Here is a 12,336-nt window from a genome sequence, read left to right as displayed (position 1 = left end):
TGTGGAGACATTTTAATCCTCTCTGTTCCTTTGTGAAGACACTTTAATCCCCTCTGTTCCTATGTGGAGACATTTTAATCCTCTCTGTTCCTATGTGGAGACATTTTAATCCTCTCTGTTCCTTTGTGGAGACACTTTAATCCTCTCTGAAGCCATTTTAATCCTCTCTGTTCCTATGTGGAGACATTTTAATCCTCTCTGTTCCTATGTGGAGACATTTTAATCCTCTCTGTTCCTTTGTGGAGACATTTTAATCCTCTCTGTTCCTATGTGGAGACATTTTAATCCTCTCTGTTCCTATGTGGAGACATTTTAATCCTCTCTGTTCCTATGTGGAGACATTTTAATCCTCTCTGTTCCTATGTGGAGACATTTTAATCCTCTCTGTTCCTATGTGGAGACATTTTAATCCTCTCTGTTCCTATGTGGAGACATTTTAATCCTCTCTGAAGACATTTTAATCCTCTCTGTTCCTATGTGGAGACATTTTAATCCTCTCTGTTCCTATGTGGAGACATTTTAATCCTCTCTGTTCCTATGTGGAGACATTTTAATCCTCTCTGAAGACATTTTAATCGTCTCTGTTCCTATGTGGAGACATTTTAATCCTCTCTGTTCCTATGTGGAGACATTTTAATCCTCTCTGTTCCTGAAGACATTTTAATCCCCTCTGTTCCTTTGTGGAGACATTTTAATCCCCTCTGTTCCTATGTGGAGACATTTTAATCCCGTCTGTTCCTATGTGGAGACATTTTAATCCTCTCTGTTCCTATGTGGAGACATTTTAATCCTCTCTGTTCCTATGTGGAGACATTTTAATCCTCTGTTCCTATGTGGAGACATTTTAATCCCGTCTGTTCCTATGTGGAGACATTTTAATCCTCTCTGTTCCTGTGTGGAGACATTTTAATCCTCTCTGTTCCTATGTGGAGACATTTTAATCCTCTGTTCCTGTGTGGAGACATTTTAATCCTCTGTTCTGACATTTTAATCCTCTCTGTTCCTATGTGGAGACATTTTAATCCTCTCTGTTCCTGTGTGGAGACATTTTAATCTTCTCTGTTCCTATGTGGAGACATTTTAATCCTCTCTGTTCCTGTGTGGAGACATTTTAATCCTCTCTGTTCCTATGTGGAGACATTTTAATCCTCTCTGAAGACATTTTAATCCTGTCTGTTCCTATGTGGAACATTTTAATCCTCTCTGTTCCTATGTGGAGACATTTTAATCCTCTCTGTTCCTATGTGAAGACATTTTAATCCCCTCTGTTCCTATGTGAAGACATTTGAATCCTCTGTTCTTTTGAAGACACTTTAATCCTCTCTGTTCCTATGGGAGACATTTGAATCCTCTGTTCTTTACCACTTTAATCCCTCTCTGTTCCTATGTGAAGACATTTGAATCCTCTGTTCTTTTGAAGACACTTTAATCCTCTCTGTTCCTATGTGGAGACATTTTAATCCTCTCTGTTCCTATGTGAAGACATTTTCCATGTATTATAATGGCTCACTGAAGCTACCATTTGCTCAATAGTTTACACAGGCTTTGCCAGGTGATTTAAATTTTTTATTTTTTTATTTAATGTAATTTTCCTTTATTTACATGTAATGTAATATCAATTCCTAACATTTTCCTTTTGCCAGTGTCTGGAATACGAGTACGAAGCGGAGATGGAAGACACGTACAGGAACAGCATGCTAAAAACATTCAGGAAGACACTAGACGACGGCTTCTTCCCCTTCATCATCATCGACGCTATCAATGACCGGGTTAAATACTTTGATCAGTTCTGGAGTGCTGCCAAGACTAAAGGCTTCGAGGTGAGTTAATGTTTGTTTTCATGTCTTGAAATATAAAAAGAGATGTATTTGCAAACTAGCATACCGTTTAGAATTCACGCCCAAGCCTCCCGAGTGGCACAGCGGTCTAAGGCATCGCGGTGCTGAGGCGCCTCGGGTTCGGGAAACCAATGGGGCCGCGCACAATTGGGCCAACGTTATCCGGGAATAGGGGAGGGTTTGACCGGCCAGGATGTCCTTGTCTCATCGTGCTCTAGCGACTCCTTGTGGCGGGCCCGGGCGCCTGCAAGCTGACATTGCGGTCGTCAGTTGGACGGTGTTTCCTCCGACACATTGGTGTGGCTGGCTTCCGGGGTTAAACGAGCAGTGTGTCAAGAAGCAGTGCGGTTTGGCAGGGTCGTGTTTCGGGGGACACGCGACTCTCGACTTTCGCCTCTCCCGAGTTCGTAGGGGAGTTTCAGCGATGAGACAAGATCGTAACTACCAATTGGATATCACGAAATTGGGGAGAAAAAGGGGGGGGGGGGTAAACAAATTCAAATCAAATGACTTCATTTTAAATGTCCTAGTGTTGATATTGTATTTTCATGTCGACAATCTACACAAATACTCTTGTCAAAGTGACAAAATTCACATTTCTTTTAACGATGAATAGAAATTAAATTACTAAAATATAGTCGTTGCAAATTTTTCAGCTCCTAAGTCTCTAAGAGGGTTTGCACAATATTTCTTAAAAATTCTTCAAGCTCTGTCAAGATGTTGGGGATCATGGCTAGACAGCAATTTTCATGTCTTGCCATAGATTTTCAAGCAGATTTAAGTCAAAAACCAACACAGATGTTTTATGGGTGACAGAGGAAGGGTTAGTCATTCACTACTAGACTGAGGGACTTTACAGATGTTTTATGGGTGACAGAGGAAGGGTTAGTCATTCACTACTAGACTGAGGGACTTTACAGATGTTGTATGGGTGACAGAGGAAGGGTTGGTCATTCACTACTAGACTGAGGACTTTACAGATGTTTTATGGGTGACAGAGGAAGGGTTAGTCATTCACTACTAGACTGAGGGACTTTACAGATGTTTTATGGGTGACAGAGGAAGGGTTAGTCATTCACTACTAGACTGAGGGACTTTACAGATGTTTTATGGGTGACAGAGGAAGGGTTAGTCATTCACTACTAGACTGAGGGACTTTACAGATGTTTTATGGGTGACAGAGGAAGGGTTAGTCATTCACTACTAGACTGAGGGACTTTACAGATGTTGTATGGGTGACAGAGGAAGGGTTAGTCATTCACTACTAGACTGAGGGACTTTACAGATGTTGTATGGGTGACAGAGGAAGGGTTAGTCATTCACTACTAGACTGAGGGACTTTACAGATGTTTTATGGGTGACAGAGGAAGGGTTAGTCATTCACTACTAGACTGAGGGACTTTACAGATGTTGTATGAGTGACAGAGGAAGGGTTAGTCATTCACTACTAGACTGAGGGACCGTACAGATGTTTTATGGGTGACAGAGGAAGGGTTAGTCATTCACTACTAGACTGAGGGACTTTACAGATGTTGTATGGGTGACAGAGGAAGGGTTAGTCATTCACTACTAGACTGAGGGACTTTACAGATGTTTTATGGGTGACAGAGGAAGGGTTGTCATTCACTACTAGACTGAGGGACTTTACAGATGTTGTATGGGTGACAGAGGAAGGGTTAGTCATTCACTACTAGACTGAGGGACCTTACAGATGTTTTATGGGTGACAGAGGAAGGGTTAGTCATTCACTACTAGACTGAGGGACTTTACATATGTTTTATGGGTGACAGAGGAAGGGTTAGTCATTCACTACTAGACTGAGGGACCTTAAAGATGTTTTATGGGTGACAGAGGAAGGGTTAGTCATTCACTACTAGACTGAGGGACCTTACAGATGTTGTATGGGTGACAGAGGAAGGGTTAGTCATTCACTACTAGACTGAGGGACTTTACAGATGTTGTATGGGTGACAGAGGAAGGGTTAGTCATTCACTACTAGACTGAGGGACCTTACAGATGTTTTATGGGTGACAGAGGAAGGGTTAGTCATTCACTACTAGACTGAGGGACCTTACAGATGTTTTATGGGTGACAGAGGAAGGGTTAGTCATTCACTACTAGACTGAGGGACCTTACAGATGTTTTATGGGTGACAGAGGAAGGGTTAGTCATTCACTACTAGACTGAGGGACCTTACAGATGTTTTATGGGTGACAGAGGAAGGGTTAGTCATTCACTACTAGACTGAGGGACCTTACAGATGTTTTATGGGTGACAGAGGAAGGGTTAGTCATTCACTACTAGACTGAGGGACCTTACAGATGTTGTATGGGTGACAGAGGAAGGGTTAGTCATTCACTACTAGACTGAGGGACCTTACAGATGTTGTATGGGTGACAGAGGAAGGGTTAGTCATTCACTACTAGACTGAGGGACTTTACAGATGTTTATGGGTGACAGAGGAAGGGTTAGTCATTCACTACTAGACTGAGGGACCTTACAGATGTTTTATGGGTGACAGAGGAAGGGTTAGTCATTCACTACTAGACTGAGGGACCTTACAGATGTTTTATGGGTGACAGAGGAAGGGTCAGTCATTCACTACTAGACTGAGGGACTTTACAGATGTTTTATGGGTGACAGAGGAAGGGTTAGTCATTCACTACTAGACTGAGGGACCTTACAGATGTTTTATGGGTGACAGAGGAAGGGTTAGTCATTCACTACTAGACTGAGGGACTTTACAGATGTTTTATGGGTGACAGAGGAAGGGTTAGTCATTCACTACTAGACTGAGAGACCTTACAGATGTTTTATGGGTGACAGAGGAAGGGTTAGTCATTCACTACTAGACTGAGGGACTTTACAGATGTTTTATGGGTGACAGAGGAAGGGTTAGTCATTCACTACTAGACTGAGAGACCTTACAGATGTTTTATGGGTGACAGAGGAAGGGTTAGTCATTCACTACTAGACTGAGGGACCTTACAGATGTTTTATGGGTGACAGAGGAAGGGTCAGTCATTCACTACTAGACTGAGGGACTTTACAGATGTTTTATGGGTGACAGAGGAAGGGTTGGTCATTCACTACTAGACTGAGGGACCTTACAGATGTTTTATGGGTGACAGAGGAAGGGTTAGTCATTCACTACTAGACTGAGGGACTTTACAGATGTTTTATGGGTGACAGAGGAAGGGTTAGTCATTCACTACTAGACTGAGAGACCTTACAGATGTTGTATGGGTGACAGAGGAAGGGTTAGTCATTCACTACTAGACTGAGGGACTTTACAGATGTTTTATGGGTGACAGAGGAAGGGTTAGTCATTCACTACTAGACTGAGAGACCTTACAGATGTTTTATGGGTGACAGAGGAAGGGTTAGTCATTCACTACTAGACTGAGGGACTTTACAGATGTTTTATGGGTGACAGAGGAAGGGTTAGTCATTCACTACTAGACTGAGGGACTTTACAGATGTTTTATGGGTGACAGAGGAAGGGTTAGTCATTCACTACTAGACTGAGAGACCTTACAGATGTTTTATGGGTGACAGAGGAAGGGTTAGTCATTCATAAATAATGGCAAACTCTTATTTTTTGACACAGTGAGTCCATGTAACTCATGTGATTTGTTATTCCTGGACTAATTTAGGCTTGCATAACGAAAGGGGCCAAATACTTAAGCAACGACTATTTTTTTTAGTTTGTTTCGTTTGTATTTTTTATTTTGTTTTAGAATTATTATTTTTAAATAAATAAAATACAATTAAATCCATTTTAATCCCACTTTGTAACACAATAAAATGTGAAGAAATCCAAGGGGGTCTGAATACTTTTGCCAGGCACTGTATATTATAAAACGTGTAAATGTTTATTTTCTTAGGTGTACTTGGCTGAAATCTCGGCAGACTATCAGACTTGCGCTAAAAGAAACGCCCACGGCCGGAAGATGAGGGATATTCAAAAGGTACTGGGCGTTCTCAATAAATTTTCAATGGCATCAGGTGTCCTATTTCTCAAGGTATTGATAATGACAGTGATAGACCATACATATTGTGTCTATTCATTTATCTGTACTCTGTATACTTTTATTATGTGTATATAACGGGGACAGTCCATAAGTGTGTGTATATATTCATTTTCTGGTTGTCTATATAGATGTCCAGTAACTGGGAATCGTCACCGCGTCACATGATGCGGCTGGATGTCCGTTCTCTGCTTCAGGATGCTGCTATTGAGGAGGTATGTCGTACGGGAACACACACATTTTTATTTTATCGATATGTCGGACTAATGGTTTTCTATTAATTGAGACCTGATGAAATACTGCTAGGTTCTGGGTTCCTGTTTTTAAGAGTGAACCCTAGTCCTCTGTATGGCAGAGGACCAGGGAACAAGGACCTGTCGGTGCTGTCCTCCATGATGTTAGATGCACTTTATCCTCTTGTGTGGCTGTAATTGTGTTCTAGAATTCTAGAAGTGTTCTAGAATTCTAGAAGTGTTCTAGAAGCCATTTTAGCAGATGCTCTTTATCCAAAGTGACGAATTAGTCGGTGCGTACGTACATTTTACCCTGGCGTTTACAAGCGCAGTAATCTACCAACTGAGCTACAGGAGGAGCCACACCAAATTCAATAGAAACATTTTGTATTTGAAGGTTGAGATGGAAGACTTCAACCCTGATGATGAGTCGCCGAAGAAGCCCAAGAAGAATAAGGAGGAGGAGGAAGAAGACGTTAAGGTAGGACCCAGTCAGCATGCCCTTATAGGTGGTGTTCAATGTTGCCAAACATGCCCTTACAGCTCATCTCCTGTAGGTTTTCACATCTTATCAACCAGCTAATTATTGGAATCAGGTGTGCTAGATTAGGGTTGAAGTGAAAACCTCCAGGATGTTAGTTCTCCAGGAACAGGGTTGGAGAGCCCTGGTGTAAACATACAGGACAGTAGTTCTCCAGGAACAGGGTTGGAGAGCCCTGGTGTAAACCTACAGGACAGTAGTTCTCCAGGAACAGGGTTGGAGAGCCCTGGTGTAAACATACAGGACAGTAGTTCTCCAGGAACAGGGTTGGAGAGCCCTGGTGTAAACATACAGGACAGTAGTTCTCCAGGAACAGGGTTGGAGAGCCCTGGTGTAAACCTACAGGACAGTAGTTCTCCAGGAACAGGGTTGGAGAGCCCTGGTGTAAACATACAGGACAGTAGTTCTCCAGGAACAGGGTTGGAGAGCCCTGGTGTAAACCTACAGGACAGTAGCTCTCCAGGAACAGGGTTGGAGAGCCCTGGTATAAACCTACAGGACTGTAGCTCTTTGGGAAGAGGGTTGGAGAGCCCTGGTATAAACCTACAGGACAGTAGCTCTCCAGGAACAGGGTTGGAGAGCCCTGGTGTAAACCTACAGGACAGTAGCTCTCTGGGAACAGGGTTGGAGTGCCCTGGTATAAACCTACAGGACAGTAGCTCTCCGGGAACAGGGTTGGAGAGACCTGGTGTAAACATACAGGACAGTAGCTCTCCGGGAACAGGGTTGGAGAGACCTGGTGTAAACCTACAGGACAGTAGCTCTCCAGGAACAGGGTTGGAGAGCCCTGGTGTAAACCTACAGGACAGTAGCTCTCCAGGAACCGGTTTGGAGAGGCCTGCACCAGAAGCCTGTTAGTCCATTTGATATGGTCACACTCCATGTTGTTGCAGTGAACAGACATGCTAGGTAGTTTACAGTGAACAGACATGCTAGGTAGTTTACAGTGAACAGACATGCTAGGTAGTTTACAGTGAACAGACATGCTAGGTAGTTTACAGTGAACAGACATGCTAGGTAGTTTACAGTGAACAGACATGCTAGGTAGTTTACAGTGAACAGACATGCTAGGTAGTTTACAGTGAACAGACATGCTAGGTAGTTTACAGTGAACAGACATGCTAGGTAGTTTACAGTGAACAGACATGCTAGGTAGTTTACAGTGAACAGACATGCTAGGTAGTTTACAGTGAACAGACATGCTAGGTAGTTTACAGTGAACAGACATGCTAGGTAGTTTACAGTGAACAGACATGCTAGGTAGTTTACAGTGGACAGACATGCTAGGTAGTTTACAGTGAACAGACATGCTAGGTAGTTTACAGTGAACAGACATGCTAGGTAGTTTACAGTGAACAGACATGCTAGGTAGTTTACAGTGAACAGACATGCTAGGTAGTTTACAGTGAACAGACATGCTAGGTAGTTTACAGTGGACAGACATGCTAGGTAGTTTACAGTGGACAGACATGCTCGGTAGATTGCAGGTACAGTGAGTGACTTGATGACTTAAGCCCTTGGCTCTTAATTAAAGACCATGTCTCCTGATTTATTAAAATTTGTTTGGTCTTGTTTGGTCGATTTTTAGTATTCTTTGTGTCCTGAGATTAATCATATATATATATATATTTTATATATTAACCTTCGCCAAATATATATTTTATATATTAACCTTCGCCAAGTTGGACATCCTATACAATAATACATAATGCAAGTTTACCAGAGGAAGATCATGAGATTCGGAAATCAAAATTGAGAAAGCATTGTGGTCTAATGGTTAGTGCCCCTGACTGACCCCGACACACACACACACACACACACACACACACACACACACACACACACACACACACACACACACACACACACACACACATTTACCAGAGTCAGCATGGGTTTGAATCCGACCCATAACCTTTCTGACTAATGTGGATTGGATCTGAGGGTAATGGTTGTAATTGATTTGAAATATCCCTAGATATGTTTTAATTGTTAATCAAAACAAGCCTAAATTAGTTCTGGATTTGTTCTTTATTCAAACTCAACTTTGAGTAAAGACTAGATATGTTTGATGCTGTGTTGTTACAGTTCCTTACTAGATGCTAAGTATAAGCATAGCTTTTAGAATTAAGATTCATTCAGATTTCCATTCAGTTTTTGACACACAAAGTGTGATAATCTTGAAAGTCTGTGATTAACACATCCTACATAATTTCTACAGTTATTGTGGTGTTGTATATAGGAGACTCATGTAAAACTCTATTTTGGTGTTGTATATAGGAGACCCATGTAAAACTCTATTGTGGTGTTGTATATAGGAGACTCATGTAAAACTCTATTGTGGTGTTGTATATAGGAGACTCATGTAAAACTCTATTGTGGTGTTGTATATAGGAGACTCATGTAAAACTCTATTGTGGTGTTGTATATAGGAGACTCATGTAAAACTCTATTGTGGTGTTGTATATAGGAGACTCATGTAAAACTCTATTGTGGTGTTGTATATAGGAGACTCATGTAAAACTCTATTGTGGTGTTGTATATAGGAGACCCATGTAAAACTCTATTGTGGTGTTGTATATAGGAGACTCATGTAAAACTCTATTGTGGTGTTGTATATAGGAGACCCATGTAAAACTCTATTGTGGTGTTGTATATAGGAGACCCATGTAAAACTCTATTGTGGTGTTGTATATAGGAGACCCATGTGAAACTCTATTGTGGTGTTGTATATAGGAGACCCATGTGAAACTCTATTGTGGTGTTGTATATAGGAGACTCATGTAAAACTATTGTGGTGTTGTATATAGGAGACCCATGTGAAACTCTATTGTGGTGTTGTATATAGGAGACTCATGTAAAACTCTATTGTGGTGTTGTATATAGGAGACCCATGTAAAACTCTATTGTGGTGTTGTATATAGGAGACTCATGTAAAACTCTATTGTGGTGTTGTATATAGGAGACTCATGTAAAACTATGGTGGTGTTGTATATAGGAGACCCATGTAAAACTCTATTGTGGTGTTGTATATAGGAGACCCATGTAAAACTCTATTGTGGTGTTGTATATAGGAGACCCATGTGAAACTCTATTGTGGTGTTGTATATAGGAGACCCATGTGAAACTCTATTGTGGTGTTGTATATAGGAGACTCATGTAAAACTATGGTGGTGTTGTATATAGGAGACCCATGTGAAACTCTATTGTGGTGTTGTATATAGGAGACTCATGTAAAAACTCTATTGTGGTGTTGTATATAGGAGACTCATGTAAAACTCTATTGTGGTGTTGTATATAGGAGACTCATGTAAAACTCTATTGTGGTGTTGTATATAGGAGACCCATGTAAAACTCTATTGTGGTGTTGTATATAGGAGACCCATGTAAAACTCTATTGTGGTGTTGTATATAGGAGACCCATGTAAAACTCTATTGTGGTGTTGTAGGCCAAACCTCCAAATGGTAGGTAATCAAATCAAAAAGATGAAGCTCCTCCTGAAGCATATGAGAGGTTTCACACGAGTCTTTCATCAAACTTGTCTTCTTGAAAATGACTTGCCTACTAGCACTTTGTTTTTAGACGGATATTCAGTATCGTTCCATTTGAAATGGTGTGGCATCAATCAAAACAATACACGTGACTTTGTTGTTTAGCAACATAATGGTCATTTTTAAAACTGGGTACATTTTAAGATGACATAGGCCTACTCTCAATTTAGGTGAATCCCATATTCAATAGGAGTGTTTCATGCATTGAGTTGTTGAGCTTGATTTGGTCGATTTCCCCCCCAGTTTGGGATTCATGTTAGCCCTACCGATCAACAACATTTACGTAGAAGCATCACTCCAGCATGTCACGCCTGTATGTAAGGACATCACATCATGTAACATCTATTCAATGCAAATTGGGTCGGACGTAACGCCATCATTTTGTGATATTTAGTAATTTTCCGTTATCTGGAAATATATATGTATTTTTTTCAGCTGTCGAGCCCCATCTCTTAATAACTCAGCTGCCGGGATGAAATTCGAAAACGACTCAATTGGCTAGTTCAGATGTCTGTCAAGGAAATTGGCGGATTGTAAACTTGATCCTACTACTACGATTGGTTAGACGTGAGGCTGTAACTCTGCTCCCTTTCACATCTCCCTCCAGTATCACTTACTGCTGTTTACCGCTACAATGACAACTCAATGATAGTGACATTTGCTACCAAGCCATAAATGTGCATAACATCTAACAGGGAGAGCGAGGGTGTGCAAAATATGAAACAACGATGCTCGTTCTGTCTGAAATGACTCAAATCTGTCCGTAATTTGATAAGTGAGAATGCACACGCTGATCTACTATTTTCTTGGTCCATAAAACGTACAGGAAGATTCTTAGGTAGCTAAACCTAGTGACAAGGCATTTTAAAACACCTTCTTTCCCTATTGCAACAATCATCTAATCCGACTATCAACTCTCATATTTACGGATGCAATTGTAGCTGGTCGGATCAACCAGTAAATAGCTAACGTTACACCGTAAACCAGATGGCTCATTGCCGAAGATGGTGCATGTTCAACATGATAACCAGCTAAAGTTAGCTAGCTACGTTGGCTATTAGCTTCTAGCTGATATCTTAGCACTGTTTTTTTTAATCTAGCCAGCTAGCTAGCATATTAGCTAATATAGTTAGCTAGCTAACACCACAGATGAAAGGGTTAGTTATCGTAATCTTTGCTAACAGGTCTCATAGCTATCTGCTTAGCTAGCTAGCCTGCTTATTGCATGCATGTCCGGGCACGTCGAAACAAGTCTTATTATTAGTGAATTAACTAAATTAATATATTTGTTTCAGTTCAACCATTTCTCAACACTGCACCTTTCTGTTGGAGAATAAGATAGCTTGCTGCTGGTTTTTCCAGCCAGACATTCCTCAGCAGTTTTGCTATGTAGAGGGACTTTCTGCAAAGCCGATAGAGAACGGACGATTAAATCTAGAAAAAGGACACTATCGTCCCGGACGATTTTATCATTCGTTCTCTAATTTCTGATGCAACTAACGGATATGACTTGATAATATGCACTTCCACCGCCCAGGTGATAACAATTGTTGAAGCTTTTTATTTTTTATACATTTTTTTTTTTTTTTACAAACAGCACCATTATGTTTTTCTCGTGTATTTAACAAATAAAGGAACAAAATGTTCCTCCTGAAACCATTTTCAATCCATCCCTACTCCTTATAACTGGTCTAATTCCTCGGATTTCATTTTTCCAGGTGTTTTAATTGAATCAATCTCTTTAGTATATAATTCATCTCAACCTTCACCAGAATCACAACTGAAACGTTTTGGAAAAAACTATTTATTATTAAGATGATTCGTTAGATAGTCTATTTCCCCCAAAAAAATAAAATGAACTCAACAATTGTTCATATTTTACTGAGTTACAGTTCATATAAGGAAATCAGTCAATTGAAATAAATTCAGTAAGCCCTAATCTATGCATTTCAAGTGGCTGGGAAAACAGATATGCAACTGTTGGTCACTCATACAGTATCTATATATATACACAACAAAAAAAAGGAGGTGTGGATCAGAAAACCAGTCCGTGTCTGTGTAACGGATGTGAAACGGCTAGCTTAGTTAGCGGTGCGCGCTAAATAGCGTTTCAATCGGTGACGTCACTTGCTCTGAGACCT

The 12,336-nt window shown here is 40.7% G+C and overlaps 1 protein-coding gene and 1 long non-coding RNA gene across 2 annotated transcripts in view; one reads left to right on the top strand and one right to left on the bottom strand.

The window, feature by feature from the left end:
* LOC118373639 (YLP motif-containing protein 1-like) overlaps positions 1-12,336 on the top strand; it is a 62,964-nt gene that overhangs the window by 38,834 nt on the left and 11,794 nt on the right. The window contains exons 16-19 of the mRNA XM_052468979.1: positions 1,644-1,820; positions 5,726-5,809; positions 6,001-6,084; positions 6,500-6,583. Coding sequence (XP_052324939.1) covers positions 1,644-1,820; positions 5,726-5,809; positions 6,001-6,084; positions 6,500-6,583 — 429 coding nt within the window. The remainder of the gene's footprint in view (positions 1-1,643; positions 1,821-5,725; positions 5,810-6,000; positions 6,085-6,499; positions 6,584-12,336) is intronic.
* LOC127909524 (uncharacterized) lies at positions 6,596-7,332 on the bottom strand. The gene is made up of 3 exons (XR_008071723.1): positions 7,187-7,332; positions 7,034-7,135; positions 6,596-6,982 (listed from the first exon to the last, which is right to left on the bottom strand). It is a non-coding gene; the product is annotated as an uncharacterized LOC127909524 (long non-coding RNA).

This window comes from Oncorhynchus keta, chromosome 19 (assembly GCF_023373465.1).
Source record: "Oncorhynchus keta strain PuntledgeMale-10-30-2019 chromosome 19, Oket_V2, whole genome shotgun sequence".
Lineage (NCBI taxonomy): Eukaryota > Metazoa > Chordata > Actinopteri > Salmoniformes > Salmonidae > Oncorhynchus > Oncorhynchus keta.
Note: the sequence above shows the minus strand (reverse complement) of the source record. Positions and strands in the feature narration are given on the sequence as shown.